At 42.4% G+C, this 27393-nt stretch overlaps 1 protein-coding gene across 10 annotated transcripts in view; it reads right to left on the reverse strand.

Moving 5' to 3' along the window:
- The window catches only part of ppargc1a (peroxisome proliferator-activated receptor gamma, coactivator 1 alpha), a 344879-nt gene that overhangs the window by 30967 nt on the left and 286519 nt on the right, over positions 1-27393 (reverse strand). For 4 of the 10 annotated variants that reach the window (XM_008435817.3, XM_081600111.1, XM_008435816.3 and 1 more), the window contains exons 1-2: positions 15594-15895; positions 13079-13258 (exon numbers count right to left, since the gene is read on the reverse strand). In XM_008435817.3, the coding sequence (XP_008434039.2) occupies positions 13079-13258; positions 15594-15641 (228 nt within the window). In that variant the 5' untranslated portion in view covers positions 15642-15895. Of the gene's footprint in view, positions 1-13078; positions 13259-15158; positions 15574-15593; positions 15896-27393 lie in introns of those variants that run through there. The other 6 variants (XM_081600108.1, XM_081600107.1, XM_081600112.1 and 3 more) reach the window with 6 other exon arrangements.

The following is a 27393-nucleotide window of genomic DNA, read 5'->3' on the forward strand; positions in this document are numbered from 1 at the left end:
ACACTGGTGGGGAAACGAGTATTTTTACATGAACAGAACAGAAATCCTTCGTTGAAGTAATAACCATCGGCTTTTCAAGCAGCTGTGTTTAGCTGTACATCTTTCACATTTTAAGCCAATGATCAAACTGTCGCTGATCATTAACTTTGTGTTGTTTTTCCCATAGAAAGTACCCCTGCCTCAGTGCTTTTCTGTTGTTTCTTTGACAGACACAACTAACTAACTATGCAGCTTTAGCCTTTCAACGCCGTTTTTATGCTTTTTCTGGTAATCTTTTCAACACAAACTAGTCTTGGACCAATGTTGTTGTGGGGTTGTTTTTCTGTTCTCTTTATTTTCTCAATGTCCATCTGGTTGAAGCAGATGGAAATGCTTACCTCGCTTGATCCTCTGTACACTGTGAAAAAAACAACTGAATTTTGCTATAGTGAAATTATGGGAACCACAACTGCCAGTATTTTGTCGTAAAATAGAGACATTTTTTTACAGTGCATATTTTTTCCCAGTGAGAGGGAGAAGTCTCTTTCCAACTGCAAGATGAGCTTTGATTGTCTCAAAGTTGACAACTCAATGGAATCAACTTAAACTATGTTTTCTTTCTGGATTTGAATATGACTGGATTGCATTCAAAAGAACTGGATTAACTTTAAACTCAGATTCTGTATGACCTGATATGGATAAAGTATATTGAGATTACATCCGTGGTGAAGTGGGACTTTCAAAATAAACTTCATTCAGTTTGAAATTTCAACAGTTTCATATCTGTTTTACAATAATCTCTGTTTGGAAATTGATGTAGGTCATAAATCAATGGGACGATGACTGGAATTGTCAATGACGACTGGGACATGTGGATGCAGAGATCTCCTGTGGGAAACATTTGGGATTGTTACAGCATGGTGAGATGAGCTGACAAGGGAAAAGAGGGAGGAAAATGATGCGAGAGTGAGCCGAGGGGAGAAGGAGAACTGTTGTTGCGCTTGCTGACACAGGCCAGATCCAATTGAGACACCTACTCAAGGGATGTTGGCAATGCTGCTCTCTCTAGTTTTCATTTAACCAGTGACAAACCACCTGAACTCCGTCACCAGTCTGCCGAGATCTGGAGAGACTACCACAGATGCCTTTTCTGTGTGACAAAAAATGTCCAGTTGCTTGTGAGGCTTTTTACAGACAGAACCAAGGAGATTAGAATCTATGCAAGTAGATTAAGGGTGTGTGTGTGGGGGGGGGGTGTGCATGGATCCATGAAAAAAAAAAACAACTAACTTCTGACCAAACAGAGAATAAATCACCTGCAGCAGTCTAAGTAGGAACACATGTTATCAGACAGCTTATCCAAATAGCTGATAAGCTCACAGGTTGTTGTATATCCTGGTCAGATCTCTCGATCTAGACTCCCTGTCCAAGATGCTGTTGTTTTCCTCTTCCAGCCATTTCACAGATGGTCCAAGCAACCGTTTGCTAACACCAACCAAATCACACAGCATCATAATGACTGGACACGCTCTCCTTTTGTTTTGGCAGCCACTTCCCAATCGGCTTGGCATGAGGAAACTCTGATTGCTGTGATTGCTCCGACTGTGGCTCGCTCTGACAGCCACAGCAGGAGGGGTGAGGAAAAACAGAGATTTGGAGTCTCAAATAAAGAATATTCAGCTAGATGCAGGGTTGGGATGAGGAATGGTGCTTCCCTCTGCTTCTCCCTCCTCCACCCCTCCAAACCCCCCACTTTCCTAATGGCATGCAAATAGCTATTTGCTTAAGTCGGCAGCTCTGAATGTGCACTTCTAAGCAAGGGGCCTTTGAACCGACTGTTACACTGCTGATAATGTGTTGGAAGAACACAGGGCGGGGGGACAGATTAAGCCCAGAGAGAAAGAGAGGAAAAATAAAAATAGAGCACAGCGACAGTTTCTGCTGTCCATCTTTTTTTGCTACATTTTCTGGCCAGCTCGCCGGTCTGTCATTAGCGGCCAAGTGTAGCTATCCATAAAACAATTACACACGGACACACACAGAGAAAGGCTGGTCATTTTGATTTTGACATTTACATAGATCTCCTACAGGACTAAAATGGACCAGAATTTCTCGCTATTATCTGCGGCTGACACCACTTCCACACACACACACACACACACACACACACACACACACACACACACACACGCACACACACACACACACACACACACACAAATACGCGCAGATACCTGCACAATGCGGCTCCTGACCTTTCGGGCCCTGCCAAGCTCATCGAGGGTTCGCAGTGTTTCATTTGTCAAAGTAATGTCTTTCTCGGAGCGTTGCCAATGTGAGGGAAAACCCGGACGAAGTGGACAAGACACAGCGGTCGATGGCGCTTCAGACAATAGACACATAAAGGGCTCTTTCTTTCTGCATCACCATTTCAATAAACACTTTTACCAGCTTGTACATTTTGACTCTGGGACTTGCTATACAAATTCAAGTCAATTTGATTCCTTTATATCGAATTTGTTCCTCGGTGCTTTCTGGATCCAGACAGGAGACGGCGGCGGCGCCTTTCCTTGCACATCTTCAAATGCCATCTGTTTCCTGGATTCTCGTAGCTGAACAAAGAGTCGGCTTCACAAGAACTTTTGCGCAAAAAAGGGATGCACGCATTGTTACATAGGGAAAGAACATCAAAGGAACAGTAGACATAAGTCGATGCAATCCCTGCTCGACTACATGAGGCAGGGGTACTATGAGAACAGACGAAGGAGCCTCTCTCTGCAGCAGCTTTGCCGAACGTCGAGACCTGAATTCTGTCGTAATCTGGGATCCATTTGGATATTTTGCCTTCATGAGGAAAAGGTTTGCTTTTTACAGCTTCCAACTTATACGCCACGGCTCCACGCCCTGCGGGGACGCTTGATGACAAGTGTCAAACACTCAAAATCCCTTCCACTTTGAGCACTGAGGTTTTTATTGAGCAGAGCCTGCTGGACTGAGTGTTCTTCTAGAAGGACAATAATCAACAAGTAATTTGAGAGATTTCCTGAGTTGAACACCACTGATGGGGTCCTCAACTCCACAAAGAAAGAAACGATGCTAACAACTGCTCCAAAGTGCAGTCTTCTAGAAACTAAAACAAATACAGTTTTACAATCCAACTAGTTTCTGCATCTATCGCGACAGAAACTCATCGAAAACCTTCTTTATTGTTATATTGTGTATAATAATGTGTTTATAAATTAATGCTTTCTGGTTCAAAGTGAAAGTAATGGGGGTGGGGGGTTCCCTCTCTCTCTCTCTCTGGTGTGAGAACATACCCATGAAAGCTTTCACTTTAGCCTTCAGGAGCTACTGATTAGGGGCAAGTGAGTCATCGAAGCATCAACTCTCTCATGCAGCAGCAGAGCCTAAGAGAGCCTCTTGAACTATTTGAGGCCGGTACAGACTTAAATGCTTTCGGAGAGGGGGTGAGGGGATAAGCTGGAGATAGAGGCATACAGTCCACATTATGAAGCTTAGCTCGAATAAGATGAATATTGTTTTTTTTGTTTGTTTGTTTTTTGGAGTAATTTAGTCCTTCTTGTGCACAGTTCTGGACTGTCATGAGCAAAGGGGCAGCAAGATCAATGTAAATCATAAAAATTGATTATTAAACATTAATTTCACTTTTAACTTTCTCCAACTAAACCTGCTTGTAATTGCCAAATACTTTTAAATATATGGGTTTTTTTTTATTCTACTCCCTACAAAAACAACACAATTAGAGGTGCACTGATATGAAAATGCGAGACGCGATATTTTTGCTGCTGCGATGGCCGATAACCAAATTTGACCAATATTATCTCTTTGAACTTCATAGAAAATGACCACACCACTGATACTGAATCTCTGCTTCAGATAAACATCCCAACAATACTGCACTGCAACGCTATCACACGCCCAAATAAATACCACATGGCAAGGAGGAAATAAACATTGGTTGATATTGGCCCAGTTTTACCTTTGGGTCAGATATTGGCCGATACCAACGCATGGTGCATCTCTATCCGCAACATTTCTAGCCAAAGTGACTTCTTATACCTTAATCTGCATTACTACACTCAGTGGAAACCATCTTAGCACTACTGCAGAAGCTGATATCTCAGTTCTTCTTATAATCACTTTTAGAGATACAGCCAATCAGCACCAAGGAAAATATATAGTGCTCCTGGATTGGCTGCTTTGAGAGAATGCCGGTAGCTTGACAAGTAGAACTGCACCCAGCTATTTCAAGTTCCCAAGCTAATTTTTCTTTTAAATATTTCAGCCATGTGCAACAAAGAAAATCTGTTAATAGGTGAATCTGCAAATAGGTTGGGCTCCACTGCATTAAAGCATCATGAACAACAAAAAATGCAAAAGTATCAATTCCAAGCCCACTTGGAAGCACAGCTGTGCTAACCGCTTGCCAGAATTTGATTACATATACTGATCAAACCTCAACTTGATTAGAGAAAATCAAGTGTGAAAATAGACAAACTAAACATTTCCATAGCTTTCTTGGCTTTAGGAACATCTTCAAATAAGACAAGCCCAAAATAAAAATACAACGGTGAGACCAGGACTGGTATATTCCACTGAATACTAAATGTTTAAATTACAGTTAGCTTTTCCCATTAAAAAAAACAAACAATTTTGATTTCATCTCGTCTTATGATCGGAATTTCATTTATTGTCTTGCCTCGTGAGTCGGCTTCATCTTTACCCCTCCGCTCTGTTATAATAAAAGGTTTCTGGAAAATGTATTGGGTATTCTCAGAATATGACAGACTACTGGAAAAGAAAGGCTGGTCAGTGCTTCTTAATCACTGCCACGGCATACAAACACACATACACACACACACAGACACAGACACGCACACGCAAGTGGGATTGATGTGTATTTTACTCCAAAAAGACTGTGCTTCACCATGAAGAACTGAACCCTCTGACAGAGAGCTCCACTTAACTCTCCCCTTTCCTCCCTGCATAATTTCACCGGACTGTGATTGTTTTCAAAAGACAAGTTACGGCTTTTCACCGTGGCCTTTTTACACCTTCCTGCAGCTTTTCTTTTTATCGGTGCGTTTCATCTTTCAGCCGATGCCACCCATCTTTCCGATGCATCGGGAGCACTACGTGACAGCATTCTAGGAAAAGTTTTTTTTTGTTTTTTTTTACCGTGCTATTAAATAATTCACGGAAGGCGAGTCTTACTGCTCAGCATCATTACAACATGTATGCGTTTGTGCCGAGCATTAGTTGTGCTGCGGTGGTGCTGGTGGTGGCGAGGAAGGGGGGATTATTGGCTTAGTGTTTTGGCCAGGTTAAATTGAAACAGGCCTGAAAGGCTCTTAGTGGAGATTACCCTAGGTACTAAAAATAATAATTTTGTCCTAACTCCCCCACGCCCCCCCTCAACCCCTTCTGCCCCCGCACACACACAAGCAAATACGTCTAGCCAGAGACGCATCTGATCTTTGTATCAGTTACGTAAAGGCACACACGATAATGCAGAAGTTGGCGGCTCCAGTGCGATGACAGGGAATGGTATTCACCGAGCGGGGCATGGGGATCAGCTGGGGCAGCAACACCAAACATGCATCAATCAGCAGCAGAGGCCCGCTGGGATCAAGTGTGTGAGGAAACAAGACAGGCAGCCAAACAGCAACCGTCAGACTCAGAGATGTTTCCTTGCTCCTTTTCCAAACATTCCCCGGAGGTTCGGAGGATCTTTTTTGTTTTGCAATTTTTTTTTTTTTTGGCCACATCCAACTCTCTGTTTACCATCTTCCTATTTTTCCCCCCCTCCAATTCTCCCTTCTTCCTTCCAGCCGTCCTTTCCAGAAGCGACATTTGTGGGCCAGAATATATTTGTTTAGCCTCTGCCGCTCCAAACTTCCCATCAGCCAAGAACAAATGCTTTTGCCTCGGGAGCGGGAAGACAGAGAGAACGGAGGGAGACGGGAGCCCACAGCAGGTTGGGAGCTCTTGTTGTGGAGTGGATCTGACAGACGCTCCGAGATGACACGGGCTTGGACAGCCCACGTCTTGCATCCCTCGCTACTATACATCTGCGCCCATTTGTCTACACTTCCCTCTCATTTGTGCATCCCAGAACAGCATGGCTGCTGGTCTGAAAGCCGGGTTTGACAGTGATGGAGGATTTCCTCCATCAGACAGTGCAAACAATGCATCAGTGCAGTAAAAAAACTGCGGGGAACCTGAGATCAGGAAAGTATGGCGTATTCTAATAAGACTCACTTGAGAAAATGATATTATACAGTAGAATATGATAATTCATACACCCTTTTGCTGGAGCGGTGAACTGGTGAGGGTGGCGCACTCTCAAATGTCAGCATAAATTTGCAAAATGAGCGCGAGCGGCGTGCAGCAGGGGAGTGGAAGCGGGGACAGGAAGGGGTTTCTGCCGTTTGCATGTGTGTTTTTTAGAAGCGTGTGTGTGTCTTTCAGTTCACAGGAGTATGTCGCCAACAAGTGTTTGAGCTAATCTACGCCTGCTTGTCTCTACAAGAGAGGCAGAAGTGCTGGAGGAAAAAACGTTCATCCCAGCTTGTTCTACCACAACCAGCAAGCTCGGTTAATCAATCCACCCTGGGACAGTTCCATTAAAGCCACCTCCAGAAGAAAACACTCTGGGTGTCTTCGCTCTGTATGAATTCACAATATATAGACCCCGTAGTTAAAGTTCATGCTTAATGTTTCTGCTCTGGACAGTTATTTACAGATGACTGATGATTATTGACCAGAGGATGAGAATAGGAGGCGACTCATGATGATCTTGTGTGAAACATGCACTGAAAGCAGAACACGTAGAGGTTTCCAAGTCAAAGTAACTGCATGGCCACACACTGTGACTAACTTTAACTGGGCCATTCCATCTCATGATTCCACTTTGATTTAAGGTATTTCTTTTGATAATTCTGGTTGTGCTTAAGGTCGTTGTTCGGCTTGGTGTCCCAGATTCTTTTTTTATTTTTTTTTTCAGTGTCACCCTGTATTAAACTCCATTCATCTTCCAAAAAACTGTAAGCAGTTACTCTGTCCCTACCGGAAGAAAGCACTCACACATCATGATGCTGCCACCACCATGTTTCACAGTAGGGATGCTGTGTTCAGGTATCGTTTAGGCTGCAGTGCTTCTTTTCTCCCACTTTTCCTGCATTTTTGCATGCAGATCAAAAACAAATCCAAGTTTGTTCTCATCTGATTAGAACAGTTTCTACTACATTTCCCATAGATGTTTTGTGGAAAACTGAAAATAGAACTGCCCAACTTGTAATGTTTTTGAATGTCTGAATAGGTCTGTAGCTGTGTAATACTCTCTGAAAAGAGCTGAACTTCCTATCGCTGTTTATATTGTTAAATAATCTAAAGTTGCTTTTATTTCCTCCTCAACTTTAAGCCTGAATTGTTTATATCTCTACTGCGCATCAATAATTTTACACAACTTTATTTTTGTACCACTTATTCTAACTGCAAGTGTTTTCTTATGCTGTTAATCTCAATTTATTTCACACAAGAATAGTGTTGGTGGTGAATTATTTTGCACCACATTTTCCCTTGTAATCTTGTCTTTGTATAATTTCTGCTTTAAAACGGTAACGGACGTTTTTGCCTTTTCCCTTAAAACTAAGTGTTAGCTTTAACTGTTGGGTGCAGATAATATGGAGTTATACAAAAGCAAGACAACTAGAGTGTTATTGAGTGCAGGTACGATGCAAACTGCTTATAACCTCTTAAGAGAACCTTATTAAAATAAACTAACTATCCCTTTAAGCCTGCAAGCTTCTGGGCAATAAGGCACAACTAAACCTAGACAAAGCTTGGTAAAGCTGTTTGAAAGCTGATTCAATCACCACATCCTGAAAATGATATAAATAAGATAATAAAAAACACACCGACATATGTCCGCTCACATTTTAACACTCAATATGGCTAATATCAGAGTAATGCTTTAAGCTTCTGCATCTTATTTTACTACTTCCTAAGCTCACAACCTTTTACTTCCAATCCGCAGGCTTTGGGTTTGGTTGGCTAACGTCCAAGCCTCTCCTCGTCCATGTGACTACTTCCCTACCCATCTGTCCCGGTGCCTCTTTGTGTCTCCCTTTTCTTTCCCTCCTCTCTTTCTTCCTGCGCTCGTCCCTGTGCTCCACCTGTCCATCTATCATCGAAGTACTTCACAAAAGGAACACATGCAGAGGCAGAAAGCATGTAAAAAGATAAGCCCGGAGCCAATTTTCCCCTCCAAACCACGCATGCCAACTCGGAGCCAACAGCAGCTGTAAATGCCGTCATCTGCATATGCGGGACGCGGTAGCTGCTGGGAGGCGTCCATCACTGGAATCCAGAAAAGCCCAAACCGCGATGGAAGCACATTTCCATTTATCAAAGCGTGGAGGCTGGAAACGAAACCCAAGTAGTGACCTGCGGTTCAAAAAGACATCGGGTCACACTTCTGGTGCTGTTATCTTTGGCAGTACACGGGGAACTTGTTGGACTGGCTAGCCCCTTAACAACTGCAGTCAGAAATAGACCCGTGGACTTTCGCGGTCGGCTCATTTTGAAGAGGTGTCAAATACGACGGGGCCGAGAGCGATGGCCGCTGTGTGTGTGTGTGTTAAAAGGCAGGGGTGTGGCATATCGTTCCGCACATTTTGTGTTGGGGACAGTTGGGACGATGGCAGGGAACGAAGCAAAAGGCCGGCCAGAGGACAGCTTGTGATCTGAGGACACACGCTGCTTTCAGAACACAACCGCACATGTACACAGATAGAAACATTGATGAAGCCACTCTATAGTGGATTTAAAAAAAAAAGAAGGCTGCAGAAAATTTCCATTGCTCCGTTTGCATTTTTTTTGCGTGTGTCTGGTTCTAACTTTTCAAACCTTCTTCTTTACTCATTTACTACAACGCCGCATCAAACCTCGCGCCGAATCAAATACCCAGGTGCCGTAGAAAACAGCAGGTGTTTGTCTTTCCCTCAAAGCTGCAAATCATTTCAACAGCTGACTAACTGAACCGGTGAATGCAGGTTCACACATCCAAGGAGCAGATTGTTTTGATGGGGATATTTAAAAGAGGGGGGGCTCAGTGTGACAGCTGCACCCAGCTGTTACACATGTTGCTCCAAAACAGCCCTGATAATCTGCTACCTGCTGGAACGCTACGGCGCACGCAAGAGAGGCGGAGACGGGATGCAAGTGAAGCAAAGGACCCCTCTCGCAGTTCTTTTTGCAATATGAGCATTTATTAACACTTTCTCCAAATCTTCAACTTTTCTTTGCGTGTTTCTCTCCTCCGTGCAGAGGCCAACGTGGAGGAGGCGCAGGAAGTGCAGCTGCTGCCCCAGCTCTCTGATTCCTGCAGAGTAGCAAACTTTCCTCTGTCAGATTAAATAGGATTAGCCGGCCCTGCTGTATGATGAACTCAAAGCTTCATATGGTGACTTGTAACTCTCCAAATATGCAGGGGAAGAAAAAAAAAAAGGTCAGGGAAATGTATTACTTGACTTGCAACCTATTTTCGCAATATCCCTTGAGCTTATTTACATTGTGTCATAGTACGACCAAAACAGGTTTTGCATTTTATTGAGACTGTATGTGATAAACCACAACTCAACCCCTTGAGTTAATACTTTGTAGAGCCACCATCTGTCCTTTGGGATACATCTCTGCCACTTTTGTGCATCTAAAAACAGAATTTTTGGTATTTTCTTTTTTTTTTTATAAAAAAAAATAGATCTTTTTAAACCACGCCACAAACCGCTCTGTCGTTCCCCACGGCTGCATATTTAGAGTTGTCCTGCTGATTGGTGAACCTCCGTCTCAAGTCTTTTACAGACAAGTCCACCCTGTTTCGTATATTTCTCCAAAACGTTCTCTCTCTCTCAGACCCCACTCAGATGACTTCTTAAGCCAGATGGCTGCACTAAATTTTAATTTGAGAAATCAGATCAAAGGTGGCTGAAAATAAAATGGTTTTTCTACAATTTCATGACCACACGTTACTCGGTGATCTGGTACAAATCTGACAAAAGGCATAAAATGTTGTGCTTGTGACACAAAAACACGGGTTCTTGTTGTTTGGACTGCTGAGGGTGTGAAACGTATCAATGCAATTTGCCCGGTTTACATGGGGCAAAAAAATCCCACGCGCTGAGGTACGCTACCATGTGCACAAAGGTGCACATGATTCAGCCTCTCATCCCAACTTCATGCTCAGAGCAAGTTTCTCTCATCAGGGGACGCAAAATTCCATTGTGTGTAAAAATGACACACATACTCACGCAGGCACATGTATACTCTCTCATTGGTATTTTTATCCATCCCCAGAGCCACTCGGTGGCTGCTAGCCATATCACTCTACAGACTACAGAGGAGCCACGGTCACACTAGCTAGTACTTAAGATGCCTCCCCCTCCCCTGTTTGGGGTAGTCTACAGCAAGAGAATGCCAGGTGATATATAGAGCTAAACATGGAAAGAATTTAGTCTGTTATCAACTGCTGCCTGCAAGACCACCGAGGACACGAGCGCACATTCACACAAAGACAAAAAACGCACAACAGAGACCCTGGAAACGTGACCACATGACGGAGCCGTAGGCGCGCACATGCACTGGCTCCTCACACAGGGTTTTTCCTCCTGAGGCGAGGCTAAAGCATCCAATCTCAGTCTTTCTTGTCTATCTCTGGCACTGATAAAGGTTTATAATGAACTGGGGACTACAACTCAGTCCCCAAGACTGATGGCTTTATGGCCCTGGCCAGATCATCACCCTCTGTGGACTTTTGTTTGCCACCGGGCAAGAACAGCAAGAGAGCCAGAAGGAGAGAAAGGGGAGGGGGGGGGGGGGGGGGCAAAGATTAAAGTTTTACGATCCAACCTTTGAGAAGTATTTTGCAATACTCCCCATTCCTATGTCCACGGTTTACTACGGACACGTTTTCTCAGATCTGTGCCGCATTACTAGGTTCGGGCTGAAATAAATGCAGGAAATTGATAAAGGAGCCTACCGTCGCGGCCAGGAGCCAAACTAGAGGACAAAAGTCCTCCTGGGCTTTATCTTCTTCTGCCTTATCTTTTGTACTCCAATGTAAAATTGTGTTTGTAAACTAGTAACAGTTGAACAATTTGTTTGGGCTGCATTCAAGAATATGATAAACTGTTCTGTTGGGGGTTATTCCATCGTGCTGCAAGTACAAATACGCTTCACGCTGCCATGAAGCATGGTGTGGCCACAGACACTTCTGACAAGTAAAATGATTCAGAAGTGACCAAATATTTCTCATTAAAGTGACGTCTGTCTCATGTTATCTAGTTGCTGTCAGAATGTGACTTTTTCTAATGAAATGTGTGCAAGCTAGTGTTTTTATCCCTGGATATGAAGTTGAAGCTTTTAGGGTTGACTTCATATTGCTTCATATTGGGACTCTAATATCTAAAAACTGTCGGTATAAAAAAAAAAAAAAAAAAAAAACTTCTTGTCAGGCTGGCCAGCAACACTCGGTTACAAAAGAATCCAAGAAGCTATCAGTACTTTCTAATTGTTTACATGGCAGAATTTTTTGATTTTCAATGGGAAAAAACTATTTTTACATTTACATTTTGCATTCCTCTCAGAGTTTTGCAGCTCATTAACAGTTAGCAACTAACAAAGCGACCGTTCTCCTTTAAAGAGTAGTCCTTGGCAGGCCCTGTTGAACTGACAGAATCAACTAGCAGAAATGTATCATTGGGTTAACCGACATGACTAAAAAAAACAACTAAAAAAGAATCAAAGAAGCGTCTGACACAGTGCGCCCCTGCCTATTTGATCATTCAACATCTGCAAATTCATATTATTTTGGTTGCTTCTGTGGAAGCTAGTTTCAAATTAATTGTGAAAATGTCACCAATTCACTCACTTTTTTCAATAATATTGTAGAGAAAATGTATCTGGGACGATCGAACACCTGGGCGCAATTCTACTTGGCACGCTATTGGCTGGCGCTTGCAAATCAAGGAGCGCCATTTGTTTTTCCTGACATTGTTTGGCTTTAGGCCTACGCAGAAGAGCAAAACCATGGAAGTCTGTAGATGTTAACTTAAGCAATAATGTTGCTTAGATTGCTTCCACTGCATATTAAAACATATTAGGGTATATTTGGTGTTTGAAACAGCAGGCATTTTTTGGAGAGGGTGTCACATATCGCAGATTTCAGCTTTCTTGTCGGAGGCTGTGGTCTCTAAATCCCATGATATTCGTTGGGAACATGGGGAGAATTTGTGGACTTCAGCCAAGCACAAAATAGCTTAACTTTTACTGTGTCTACAAGCTTTGTATTTGTGGCAATATTTTTGGCACTGAGAAGAAAAAAAAAAGCTCTGCACAGTATGTAAATATAGTGAAAATAATTGAGCTGGCTAACAGTTAGCTAATGATGGTAAAGTTAGCACCTTCTTTGAATACTCCTTCAGTTGCTATGTTGTATTGACAAGAGTCCATTAGTCATTATTGCTGATTGACATTTACATTTCAGTTATAAAAGTGTCTAAGAAGCCTCCGCCATCTGAAAATCGTTTTTGTGGAGATTTTGGGGATTTTTGCTAATCATGAGCAGATGCTAAAGTTAGCATCTGCTTCTTAGCTCCAATCTAAATGGCTCCTGTACAGGAATTCAAAGATTCTAGATGGCATTTCATCATTTTTAGTTCAAAATCAAAAATACTTAAACTGATCCCACTGGAACTGGATCATTCTGCATCAAAAAGAGCTCCTGTAAAACTTTTTATGTTGTTAACATAAACTATTTTTATTACCATCTTGCATTAACTGAGAGTAGAATAAAACTGCAATATAATAACAATACCTGTTAAATCTGCACTGCTTACAAATTACTAACAACAGTTTAGGATTTGTGAGAAAATGGATTCTCAGTTTTCCTCAAAATATTACAAATATCTAAGAATCTTGAAGACAACATTATGTAACGGCTTGTCTCTTCAGCACAATGCATCGTTTCCACCCGCCAAACAATAAGCTGGCCTGAAACAGGTCTGTAAGGTCAATTTACCTCAAAAAGATTAGACGCTTCATTCCCATACTGAGAGGAAATGATCTCCGATTGGTCGCTGTACCATTTAAGGCCACCCAGAAAGCTGTCGGCATCCAAGTCGCTGACATCCAGCTCTGAGAGGTCAAGTTCAGGAAGGTCTGGGCAGAGGGGCTGGTCTTCACCAACCAAGGCAGCACACTAGAGGAAAAACAGAAACAACAAAGATGTTTAGGGAGATAGAAAAAAAAAGCCACAGTATTTGACTCAACTTGGGAAAATCTTTGCGATGTTGACAGGAGAGAAAAAAAAGTCTTCTAGCACCTGCACTTGAAGAATTAACTTCAAACACAGAGTATAAAATATTCCACAATTCATCCCACTGGAATTTATATTATTCACCACTCCCCTTGCACCTGTCTCTTTCAGGTGCTCTTCGAAGCCATAATTAATCAATAACTTTTCTCACAATTACTCCATTTGTTATTAACAGACCTGCTATGACAGTGCTGTGTTTAGTTGTTTTTTTCTTCAGGAGTCTGCAACCTGTTTCCATTTAGCTTCTCTCCACCTCCAGTACACTGCGTACACCGGAGAGGCCATGGCCTCCCGGCTACTAAATGCTGCCTGTTGACATTTTGTTATTCACCAGCCTCTTTTATGTAATCTAGCCAATGTGTATACTTTTGTAGCAGCTGTTCCCGCTTCCTGGGTGTACAAATCATCAAGTCTGGCCCTGGCTGCGGACTGGAGCAGGACGGGTGTCTCGGTGAGCGAAACAAACAAGAGGCAGGCTCTTTTATCACAGAAAAATAAAGATTGACTTCAATCTTTGCGAGGAAGACTTTAAAGAACTTAACATCCTATACTCTTTTGGCACCCTGAAATGCAAATCCAAACCTTGGGGGGGAGGAAGAAAAAAAAAAGTGATCTTGCTGCTGTCATGGATGTTTATTACTTAGCTAAACACACGTAAGGCGTTTATGAACGCCACAGGGAGGGGTTAGAGAAATACAAGATAGACATCCTCAGGCAAAGCCGTTATGGGTGTCTGTCCCCTGCAGAGAGGGAGTCGGGTTCGGATCAGGGGCAAAAGCTGAGACGGGGAGGGATGCTGTGCCAAGTAGGAAAACCCGTCCAGATCCCGATGTCACAGCTCGTATTTCCACTGGAATTTGCCAGCAGTCGCGACTGTGATCAGACGACTGTCATGGTGCAAAATGCAACAGAGAGGTTGTAACAGATTCACTGCACCACCTCTCGTCACCTTTACATGATCCAGCGAGCAAAAAAAAAAAAAAAAAAAAAAAAAAGGGGGGGAGCGGGCACTAAATCGCAAACAAACTGTTCAGATATTCAGAGAGTGGACGTCCTGTACTTGAATTATCTCACGCACGTCTTGGTAAACTAATGAAATAGCGCCGCCAGCCAGGCGATCAGGATGCACCACGGCGCTCCAGCGGATTTTTACGCACGCACCGCGCATGAAAACACCTGCTCGGATGATTATTAGAGGAAGCAGGCAGCCCTCTTGTTTGGAGAACAAGCTTTTAAGGTGGACACATCGCACAGAATCGATGGAAATGAAGTTTTCAAAGAAGCCTGCACACTGTCGCAGTCCAAATCAGAAACTCTCTTGAAGCATACCTGAACTAAAGTGCTGTCGCGCACTTTTTTCTTCTTCTTTTTATATTAAATCTTAAATCCATTAACAGTAACATACATTAGAAGCTAGGATGCAGCTATGGTCGAAATTAAAAAAAAAATTCAAATCAAGCAGTTAGATGTCAGTTTAAGTAAAAAAAATAATAATAAAGCAATCAGGAAAATTTGATGAATAAGTATCTTTTATCATTTGCTAGGCGAAAAATGAGAATAAAGAGCGCTGAAATAAAAAAGGCGAAAAAAATCTTAGGATTAAGTATAAAATCATCGACTCTGGATGCTCTCGATAAAAACGATGATGCTCCTGTCAGATCGCGTAGCTTCTCTGGTTTGGGGAAGAAAAAAAAAAAACCTTCAAAAACAAAACTATCCCAACTGCGAGGCACATCGTGAGATTATCACCGCCAGTGGATTTCATCTGTCAAACGACAAATACCTGACTCTGAGACATTTCAGTCATTTCGGCATGAATAAGACCCCCTTCTCTTTGCACCCAGAGCGCGTTCCGTCCGCGGCTGGAAAGAGACTCTCCGTCAGTTTTGCAAGCGCAGATCCTGTAAGGAGGTAAAAGCGATGATCCTGAAAAAAACAAACAAGAGAGACCCTTCGAGCGCGCCTGACAGCCTCTACATGTTTTAACTGAGGTGGAAAGCAACACTCCGCATTTCATATATTCCCTCGCTGTAAATCCCTTGCATCCTCAACCGCCGCGTCCAGACGCGCGCGCTACACCGGCACCACTGGAAGAGGAAGAGGAGGAGGAGGAGGAGAGACTTGTCCATCGTTCCAGGTGGGGGGGAAAAAAACCCTCCAGAGGGCTAGAAGGATGTGAAAGGAGGATTTTTTTTTTTTTTTTTTAAGATGCGCTCACCTCTAATTCTGTCCACACCGAGTCCTGGTTACACCTGTCCCACGCCATCCAGAATCACTGAATGACGCTCCGAAAAACAAAACCCAAAAAGGAAAAAAAAAAAAAAAAAAAAAAAGGGGGGAGAAAAAACAAAAATCAAGTAAAAAAAGAAATCCACACACGCTTCCCACTCGCTCTCGCACAGGCAACTGCTGCCCCTCGCCGAGAATGAACCGAGGGCACCTGTCTTACAACTGCTTTCCATCACATGACAAAGCTATTAAAAGTAGGCAGGGGAGTGACTCCGCGTCCACTCCACTCCACTCGCCGGTGACGCGCGGCGAGCGGGCGGAGTCTGGCAGCGCAACATAGTAAAATCCCGCTGGTGCACTGCAAAAAATGTCCACCGGAAAACCAGAGCATGATCTCTTTGACACTAAGTCCTATATCAGAACATACAAATAATAATGATAATTAAAAAAAATTTATGGACAGTTAATAAGGTAATTGTTTTTACGTGGCTAATAATAATAATAATAATAATAATAATAATAATAATAATAATAATAAATTATAATTACCAGCTGTTCTGTTCTGCTTATAGAGATGTGTTTTTAAAGGATGATTGGTACGTTGGTTCTATTTAGGAAATTAAACAGTGGTGGCAGCATTATCATGGGGGTTTTTTTAATCGTGTAAATCAACAAGCTGAAAAAGTAATAAATCAACTAAAAATATTACCAAGCCAATTGTTTTATCGGCTTTTATTTATTACTGTGTTTCTATCATCTTAGCCTGCTATTTTCAGATGGATTACATTAATTATTAAGAGGTAGACTAGTTGTGTTGTGCTGAGAGGATGAGAAGAACAGTAGTGGCAGCAGCATGCTGTGGGAATGACTAGAGAATCATCCCCTCAGCATGTTGCTGCCACCGTCACTAAAGTTCAAATCCGTTTTAAATTTGAGACTTTTTAGATATTTTTGGCTTATTTCAAATATCTTCAAAGGTTTCATAGAAATAACTGGATATTGGTCATGAGATCAAACTTAAACTCCATAAAACACCAACAATTGTAAAAGTCGCCCACTTCAACGTTGCCATGACGTAACACGTGCATGAAATGGAGTCTTGAATCTGTCATTTATAGATTGCAAAGTTTCGTGTTTTCATTTAAGTTTTCTTAAATTAAACTGACAAAAACAGCAGAAGTTTAATCTTGGCCCCAAGAGTATTTAGATGGGGGTTTTGTTTTCACGTTCACCGTTTCATTTGTTTTTTTTTTTTCCATTGTAACCCAACAAAAAGTTGTCGCAAAGGTGACTCCACTAATTTCAAAACGTAGACATCTAAAATATCCCTTTTACTGCCTTTAAATCTCAGCCTTTAAATCTCACACGTGACGTTTCCCAAATTATTGGCCTATTTTCAAATTTTACCCTCAAACATTTCCAGATGTTTATTTATTTTGGAAATGAAATGCAGATAAATAAACGTTTTTTTTCATACTATCAGAATAACTAAGAGTAACAAAAACTAATTTCAAGTTGTTTTTTTTGTTTGTGTTTTTGTTCAATTTTAACATTGTGGGGAAACCCCATAGGCTGAGAGTATTAGCTAAAATCCAAGATACTTATAGCTATGCTACAGAAGTCAATAGAATACATAAACTACTCTTCCCCCCCCCCCTTTTTAATCTTTTAATTTATGAATTTAAAACAACTGGTCTTAAATTCAGAAAATTCCTCTTCTTTAACCTAGAAGAGGAGTTTTCTTCTCTGAGCTATATCCTAATTACCTCCAGCCGTCCCTTTAAATATAAATACCAATGTTTGGGGCGGGGAGAACCGAATCAGATAAATCTGGTTTTAGGCAAGATTTCCTTTTCTACATAGAGACTATGAAACAAAAGGACAGGTGGCAGCGTGGGCCTTGTATATACTGTCAACGGGATGTTGTATAGGCAACACCACCGCCAGAGTGAATAAAAACAGAAGCTTTGTGGATATTTTAAACAGAGATGGTTTTCTGTTAGGGAGCGGACTGACAGGTATACAGCTGGTACGACGGACTCAATCTTCGCTGCTGCATTTGTGCCATTTAAGGCTTTTTTTTTTCTTAGCAACTCAATAAAGCAATGAGTTTTCAAGCCAATAGGGCTTTTTTTTAAAATAATGACTGTCATTGTTTCTGTTTGGACTACGGTTCTCAAGAAACACCCAAGCTATATTCAAACAATACATTCCCGTAATAAGAGACTCACTCCGAGGAATATGCGAACCCCAATCCAATTTTTACTCTTGTAAGCCTATTAAGTCCACCTGAGCATGCAAAAGAGCAATTGTCTCCCTAAATTGGTGAACCACATACAGTAAGTCTCATTAAACACTAAATTGCACAGAAGCCCATAAAAAAGGTTGTGCGACTGGAAATGTAAATTGTTCGGCTCGCGCGCGAGCCAGACAGTGTGAGGTAAGGGCGTCACAGTTTATGGACATTTGTAGCATTAAATCTATACATCTGCCCAGTGCCCAGAGATATGCCACCCAGAAACCGAAGCAAAAGAAAAGAGAAAAAAAGCTCTGATCGGAGCAGGTGGCGTGTGCAGTGACCTCACAGAGTCCAGATGGACCAGGGTTGCAAAGATAGCAATATAGGAGTGACATGGGCATCACATGGAGCATCATGGTAGGTTGCTTTGTGACTGCAGCAGAGATAAAACACTAAATGACACTATGTTGAGGTGAATCTTTGATGAAAAATGCTGTTAGCAATTCTCCTTCTGTAAGTGAAGCATGAATGCAGGTAAAGCAGCCAGAAAGGGAGACTTTACGGCAGCATTTTGATGACAGACATGGCGGGGGGTAAAGAAGGGAGGGGGGGGGGGGGGGACTTGGCACCAAGTTTATGCTCATAAATGATATATCTGTCTCCTAAAGCGGCATGTAAGTCACAGTTTTACTGCGTATCTGATTGTCCTCTTCATACCAATTAAGACAACAGAAGCTAAAGATAGATAGCATGTTATGATTCCCTCTTTTGAACGGGCTTCTGTTTCCCCACTAAAAACACTTTCCTGCTGCAGGGTACCTTTTCATGTATTCAGAGGCAGAGATTTGAAGATACAGGAATCTTTGTTTTTTCTTGTTTTTTTTTTAGGGAAATGCAAGGGGATCAGGAAAGAGGTGGCAATCTACAACCTGAAGAAAGTGTAGGTTTTGAAATGCTTTTGTTTTATGGTGTGCGGTTCTTATTAATATTTTTTAGTATTATACTCTGACGTCAGACTGTTTGTTGAGAGCTGCTGTATCCACAGATCTTCTGCAGCTCCCGATCTTCTCATTGGCTGAACAGAAGCATCCCCCTTCTGCATGATCATGCCACCACCACAAACATTGAATATTATGGTCGTGTCGCGAAAAAACGTAGAAAAAAAAGTTTGTGGAGGGAACGGCAGAATCGAGGCTCAACATCCAGAGTACAGAGCTCACAACGCGCCGCAAGTTTCAGGCCCAGTTGGATCAATTCAGCCCGCAAAGAAAATCTGCCTCAGGTCTCGATTTCACACAACCGTTGCATTTAACCGCTAGTTTAGATGTCTCCTCTCCATGAGGGTGAATCTGTGGGACGGAGTGTGAAAATTTGTTCGCGCTCGTCGCTCGCATATCACGTTGCCTTCCTTTAGGGTGGCCCATACCCCCCCCCCTCTGGACCTCTGAATGTTGCAAACTGGCTAACGTAACCTCCAAAGCACAGCTCAAACAGACACATTAGAGAGTTAATAATTTAAAAGAGACACTGACAAATTGTAAAACGCCTCTAAACTCGAAAATAAAGCGATATGACAACTGTCGGGTCGCGAGTGCCGACATTTACAGGGCCTCGTAAAGCTCCCGATGATTAAACCGTTTCTAAAGAGAGTTTGGTTGACAAGTGGAGTTCTCCGAGCCAAAATGGGGCTAATCCGCAGATAATTATCTCTGTTTGAATATTCAGTGTGGCCTGACTCGTGGCACGGAAGCTTCCTATTTGCATTTCTGGTCTTATTGGATCTGATATTAACATATCTATTAAAAGACGCAAATTTGCATCGATCTCGGTTTTCATTTCGGAGCCAAACGGGGCGTCTGTTTTGACACTCCATCCATTCTTGGGAGACGGCGTCTTGTTGTTTTTTTTGCCTTTCGCCGTTAAGTGTGTCGCCGGCCCTCAGAGAGCGAGCTGCTGCTGCGCGCCGCGTGTGGGGGGGCTGGGGGGCGTGGGGGGGGAGGGGGGGAGGGGGTGCGGTGATTCATATCACTTTGTTGCATGTCATTGCTCCCAACAGAATCCATCCTAGCATCTGGCCATTTTAATACACGGTGGCTGGATTCATGAGAATTAATTGAGGGCAGAGGTAAAGCAGAGTGCCGCATCTATCTACGTATCCTTCAGGACTTTAATAGGACAGCTTATGCTTCGTTGTCCCGGCAGCCCGTTTGACGTGCTTTCAGATCTTTGGCGCATGGGTCATTTTTCCACTTGATATGTCATATTGTTTTCGCCCTGCTAGGGGACAGTGGAGGAAGTGGTTGCATTTCACAGTGGTCTCAGGCTCGGCAGTAGCGCAGGATGTAATGCCATACAGGACTAGCTCCAGGAAGTAGAAATGGACACACTGTGCAAGTAAGCGGTTTTAGAGCCGGGTCGGGTCGGATGTTGTCACAAGTTTGTGGAGTTTCCGCCCCTCCCCTCCCACTGAACTGTTCCATTGAACTTTCACACTCATTCTTGCGAATCAGAGCATATTTTTGGAAGATTTTCTACAAATGAAAATCTGAAAATGTGTGGCATGTGTGTGTGCGCAAGTGTTGTACTTTTTCTACAAATGCCTATAGATAAACTCCAGCCCAATTATGTCCCTTCAGGAATCACATTACTGGTAAACAGAGTCCCTCCAGTGTGTAATGTAGTCTGGTATCAAACTCACAGGTCTGTGGGAGAAAAATGAGTGAGCAAACAGCATCATGAAGAAAGAGGAGCAAACCAGGTCAATGATGAGGTTGTGAAAAAGTTTGAAGCGTGGCTGGGTCATAAAACAATGTCCTCAAATGCAGCCTGCCAAGACATCCACTTAGACTGGCACAGTGTGTGCAGAGAGCATTAATTAAAGAAGGAGTTGAACTGTAGAGATTCACAGTTTAGGTGGGAGAAAACTATTAGCCATGCACTGCACAAAAAAAACCCTTTATATAATAGAGGGAAGAAGAAAGTTATTGTTGAAAGAAAGCCATTAGAGGCCATACCGATAGCTTGCAACAAAGCCATGCAGGAGGCGCAGCCACCATGTTGAAAACGGGGCTCTGGTTATTAGACGCTAAATGTGGTAAAAGTAACACCATCCTCACCATTAAATCACGGTGGTGGCAGCTTTATGCTGCGCTGATGCTCGTCTTCAGAAAGCATAGAGAAGCTAAAGACGAGATAACCCTAAACTTTGGAAAAGCTTTTTAGCATTGTGTGCTAGAATGGCCCTGTCAAAGTCCAAAGCTAAAACGGCTCTTAACATAACTTCCTGTGTTCAGTTCGACTGGACTCGAGATGTTTTGCAAAAAGGAGGGCAAAGATTAAATCTCTAAATATAATTTAGGCACATGAGGTTTTGCTTGACTGCAGACCCATTAGAGATAAGTGACTTCTACAATCCAGGCAAATGCTTGTGGTTTGCATACAGTGAGCCGGTGAGTTCTCCCTCCTTGAGGATTTCACATCTTCTCTCTTTGTTGTGTCCTTCAGAGAAGACATCGCTTTGCCGCCCTTCGTGCAAAAGCGTGTAATCCTTTCCATCAATGAACTCCACTGTGTCATTTAGCCGCTCCCGGGATGGCGGCTGCTTTCCCCACGGAGAGTCCGGCCCACATTATTAAGGCAAATGGCATGAAGAGGCTAGGGCCGGTTAGCCATGGCAGAGACTTGCAATTTAAAATAGCATCAGCCTCATGTGGTGACTGGTAAACACAAGAAAGGAAAAAAAAGGAAAAAGAGGCCTGAGGGTGCAACACAGGAACACCCTCTCCTTTCCCGAGCTCCAGTTCTGTTTTGGTAGAGCTGGGGTAAATGTGTTTGGCCCTCCTCAGATACAGTCGAAAAATATCACCCGGTGAAGCGAACTGTAGTGTCCCTCCCCCCCCGGGCTGGGTGTTGGAGGGACTGTTATTAGGGCTTGTTTAAGATCACCAGCAATTCATGGAAAATGCATGTGAAAAGTGGTGCTGGAAAGAGGAGGGGGGTTGTGTGAGTGCACATATGTCTTTGGGAACCTGGCAGAGCTAAACATGCGCTCTGGGCAGGGGCTTCTGAGAGACTTTTTGTTTTGCCTGGGTATAGCACTCACAAGGAATATTAAAATTTATGGGCCATGAGGGTTTGGGTTGCAAACACACACCCACACACGCACACACACACACACACCCACACACACTTTCACATGCTTGTTGATTTGAAATGCTGCAAGCCTCAACTTTAAAACTGTTGTAAAGCACTGAACTAATGTCATAACAATGTCACTGGAGGAAATGTGGAGCAATTTTTAGTAGAGCAGTTGCAGTGAAGGCGTGGTTTGTATTCTTTTGAAATTGGGGTTGTGTGGGGTAGCTTTATGTCACCATAATCTTACTTCCACTAGGGATAGCTTTTCTTCAGTCTTAAGTTAGCGAAACTAATACCTTTCCCCCAGAAGATATCAGTTATCTACAGCTATTTACTCTGAGTCTGACTGGACATCTAGTACTCTGAAACATGCTTCGGATGAAACATCAAAACTGCTCAGTGTTATACTAACCTATCAGTCTGTTGATGTGCAATGCAGTTGAAATTTATATAACTCTGTTTTTAGATTACTAGGATCTTTCCAGATATTGGCCTCAATCTGAATTACAGTATGTTGAGTTTGACCCACCCATCTACAATCTCACTGATTCTTTAAACTGACATAGTTCTAGCGGCTAAGATACAGTACTCACTATAACTGTATCACAGAAGTTTATGAAAAAAAACATCCATATTACTCCTTATTCTATTTTAGTTTTTACAGAAATGACACATTGCTGACGCTAATACTTGTCCTTACATACAATTTTTTGATATATTACTTTTAATGTTTAATATTAAACTTAACCACAAGAAATTAAGTGCAAATTTATATTCTGATGAACTGAATATTAATTTGGAACAAATAAACAAGTATCTAACTTAAATGATTTTCAAAGTCTGGATAAACATGGAGGAAGAAAACCATCCATCTATCCACACATGCATAATTATAGAGGGTCAAACATCTATTCAAACATGAGAGCAATCTGTCCATTTAGTCCACCGTCTATTTATCCTTGGTACAACGATGGACAAACATTTGACTTACTGGACAGTGAACTGTATAATTTCAAATTTAAACCCTGAGCTCATATATCTACTAACAACTCTTAATGTTTGTAACTGAAAAAAAAAAAAAAATTCTGGGATGTTTAGGAGCCCCGTAGACAGACACAGCTTGATTATTTTCACTAAAACATAACCAGCATGTGAAACGCACATTTAAACGCCTCACAAAGAAAAATAAATAAATAAAAAAAACATTTTTCTGCTGTTTTTCACCAAAGGAATGGAAATTAACTCAGAGATGTAAAAAGAAGAAGAAGAAAAAGAAACTTCATTACTGAGATCTCATTGCTAACCAGAGGCGAAATTAGGTACATTTCTTTTCAAACTGCACAAACCTCCTGCGAGTCACAAGAAGGGCCCAAAGCACAACAGATGTTGCCGGAGCTCTAAAATAATAGAGAGGCAGGCCTGAATACCTTGACAGTGCAGTCCTTATGTACTCTTCTCACTGGAAGAGTGCCAGGAAAGAATTAGGTCAGCTAAAGTGCATCGTGCCTGGTGGAACTCCATGTTAAAGCAGCATCACAGGAGAGCGGAAGAGGGAGAGGGGCTGGCGTGCGGAAGGGGACAGTGTTGGGTGTCACACAGGTACAAATTTCTGGAGCAGCACGACGTTTCTCCCCCCCCGCCCCCCTCCGTCTTGTATCATGAAAACGTGAGCAGAAACATTTACACCCCTGAGTCCAGATTGCAGCCTAATTATTTTCAGCAATGAAAAGGAAAAGTGGAATAAGAGCGAGAGAGGGAGAGATGGGGTGGGGGGGAAAAATGCATGCGAATTGCAATTCTCTCATACAGCCTGCATACAGGGTGTATAACCACAAGCCTGAAAAAAATCCTTACAGCACAATAAAACTGATTGTATCATCACCTTTTTTCCCCTTACAGGCGGCATTTCTACTACTCTTCACATCACTTCTAAAAGGAGCATGTACTGCTGAAGTACACTGTGATGGAGAGGGGAGGGGGGGAAGAGGGAAAAAAAAGCAGGACAGGGATGAGAGGGAAAGAGAAGGAGCAGTCAATACCCATTTTTGCCAAGACATGCCAGTAAAAAAAAAAAAAGAGCAAAGAGACAAAAGGAGCAGATGGATGGAGATGGAGCTAATGCTGAAAGAGAGTGTGACAGTCTGTAACAAAAGCCAGAGTGAGCTGCTGGGAGTGATGGAAAGAGTCGGACAAAGATGAGGCATGAATTAGGCGCGGATATGGAAGCAAAAGGGGGAAGGAAGACGGGAGGCTGAGCGCATGAAGGAGTTTATCGGGGACGGGAAGTGTTGACTTTAACAAAAAAAAAAAAAAAAAATGGGGTCGGGGAGACCGTGAGGCTGCGGCGGCCACCTCGTAAGCCTGTTACCTCGATAAACCAACGTCTTTCTGACACCCAGCTCCAGCCCAACCACATCCTCTATCTGAGTTTTAATCTCATTGTTGCCACCTTTCCACCCCCCACGGCCCTGTTATGGTCGGAGATTTTTCTGCTTACGATGGGTATCTGCTATGCGTGCGATGCGTAGTATTTGCTTTCAGGAAAGTCTGCATTTTTACTTCCAGGGCGTCTCGGTGCCAACGCGAACTCATTGCCCTCCGTCTTAACTATCATGTTTATGAGAACAAATCGGGCGTTCTCTTTCTGGATGCAACAACCGCAGTAATAAGGATGGCAATGCAGCAGCAAAAAAGCTGCCTTTGTATTTAAAACATTTGCAACTAAATATGATAATTAGATAGCAGACAATTTCTGGTTTCTGGTATCAAGATGCGCTGAGGTTTTAAAAAGTTATCCTTCCAGAAGTGAGGCGCCAGATGTGCTTTTTCGAGGAAAATGTGCCCTCACTGTTACTGCACACTGCTTCACAGCTGGAAGAAAGAAAAATGCTACACTGGCTTGCAGGTGACGAATTAAAACAAAGAAAAAGTGCATCATCATGCCGTTCCTACAGTTTAAAGTCCTTTAAGTGAGAGAAGCCAGAGAAAGTCCATAGGGCAACTGTGGTTTTTATCTGGTTATGTGAAACACTGGATCTCTTTCAGTTTGCAAAACTTTAGCAGACACGGTGTGGAGACCAACGGAGACACCTATAAAGGCTTTAAAACTACAACTCAGCTTGCTACACTCCCAGGTTGGGTATATAAAGAACAGCTTGAAAAGCACTGTTGCTTAAAAAAAAAAAAAAGAAAATCACAAAATGTTTTATCAGTCAGATTTTTGGATTGGCTATCAACATTACGTCAACTTCAATAAACAAAAGTTAAATCATTTCAGCAGTTGTTTAAATAACTGTTTTTTTAGTTAATCTTTAAAGAGCACTTTTCATACAGACAGCGTTTTATACAGGATAAAAACAGATGAACAAATATAAAAATCAGAATGCTGACTAAATAAAATCACTACTGAGGATGACGAACAGAGGAAACACAACTGAGTAGTGGAGTGAGAAAACCCTAGAAGAGAACAGGAAAAAAAAGCATAAATAGTAAACCTTTAACAATTCAAAATATCTGTCATTTAATCTGAAATAATAATATTTAAATTACAATCAGCTAAACAGTATTTTGACAGCTTGGTAATAATGACTGGAGAGAATGAAATAAAACAAAGAAAATGAGTAATTCTTAGCCTCAACTCATTTCCTGTCCTAAGATAACAGCTGATGTTTTACACTTTTGCATCACTACCATATTTTTACTTCAGGAAATACATTATGAATCTCAGACTGGAACATGCCAACCTAACAGGCATGAAAGTGTACGTAAGCATGTTTCTGATTGTGCTGAGCAGCAATGCTGGCTTTTCCTCGTGAGTAGGCAACCTTATTGTTTTTGGCAGACGTCTTTCTCTTTTTTTCCAGTCACATGTGTTGAGCCTCAAGCAATTTCCACTATCTGGAGTACAAAAGGTAAATTCCCAAACTTATTTTACTATCCGACGATCTGTAGCTGAAATCTAGTGCGGGGTTGGACCGCGAGGAAGTTGCTCGGCTCAACCAGCAGTCTCGGTTTCCGCAGCATTCCCCTCGCTCCTTTTCCTGATCCCTCGTTGTTGTGCGCTTTAAAGGTGCTGCGTGTCCGTCGGGACTGCCGTCGCTGCTGCAATAAACAGGATTAATCAGCGCTGGCGTTGGACACTTTGGTCCAGATGACGCGTGTAATTAAGAAGTAATTGGCATGTCATCTGTACACGAGGAAATATGACACGCGCCAACCAGATGCAGGCCCCTACAACAAGTGCCGCACCAACGACCGTGTCCTCACAGGCCTTTTATTCATTTATTTTTGCTCACATAGATAACTCCCTTCCCGCCGCTGACACTCTTGCTTCCTTAACATCTTTATTCACCCCGCAAACCCGCTCGCATTGTAATTCACTTGCCTGTTCATTTATTTACATGCTAACGCACTTAAACGCTAATTTGCTAACTTATTCATTTATTTACATGCTAACCCACTTACTGCCGCTTGCATTCCGTGACTTATTCATTTATCCACATTTAGGATGACACAGTTACTTTCCGCGAGTATTCATTTATGCGCGTGGGCAAGTCACTTAAATTCTCGCCATCTTAATTAAGAGGCCCCTCTCTTCTCACCTTACACAAAAGGATGGATTTATTGCTCATACTCTGTAACTGCACACAAAATTAGATAGCTGAGATGCCTCTTTTATGCCGGGGTCAGTCCGGATGCAACAGGGGATGAAAAACTGGCCTTATCTCTCCTTGTAAACTGGATGCTCCGACTTCGTGGCTTACGTGGAAGATATTTGGACCGACAGAGACATGTTTATTTAGCACTTAAGTCTCCTCTAGTTTGAGCAGAAGTCTGCGATTTAAAAGAAAATCAATTTAAAATGATGCTCTGGGTTCTTTCTAAATGACAGAAGCCTCTTAATATTCCAGTCGCACCTATCGGCAACCATTCCTTGGAGCAAATGCGGCTCTAAATTTTGTTAACATAAGAAGCCTCATTGATCCAAACCTGCAGTGCATCTTTGTTTTTAAAGCAAATGGACAATATTAATCCTGCAGTATATGTTTATGACTAAAGTTTGAATGTGCCGGAATTAGTCAAACAAAGTTTTTAGGGAAGTGGACCATATGCCTGGATTGGGAGCTCAAAAGGATGTTGGCCAATTTGCAGAAAGGGCTGCAAGGAAAAAATAATGGAAGGAAGAGAGGGGATGCACAAAGGCAAAACGAATATCTCCTTGGAGATCCGCTCAGTGTTTTTCATCACAGCAATTTCGTACTGGCTATGCTAGTTTCCCAGAGAAGCGACAAGATAGAGTTGACAAAAACAAATTTGGAAACAAAATAAGAAAGGAAGGAAAACACGGCCTAGAAAATGTTCGCTCCACCCCTACCCCTTGTACATTTTGTCACAACGCAACCAAAAACGCAGA

This window comes from Poecilia reticulata, chromosome 18 (assembly GCF_904066995.2).
Source record: "Poecilia reticulata chromosome 18, P_reticulata-male-v2, whole genome shotgun sequence".
Taxonomy (NCBI): domain Eukaryota; kingdom Metazoa; phylum Chordata; class Actinopteri; order Cyprinodontiformes; family Poeciliidae; genus Poecilia; species Poecilia reticulata.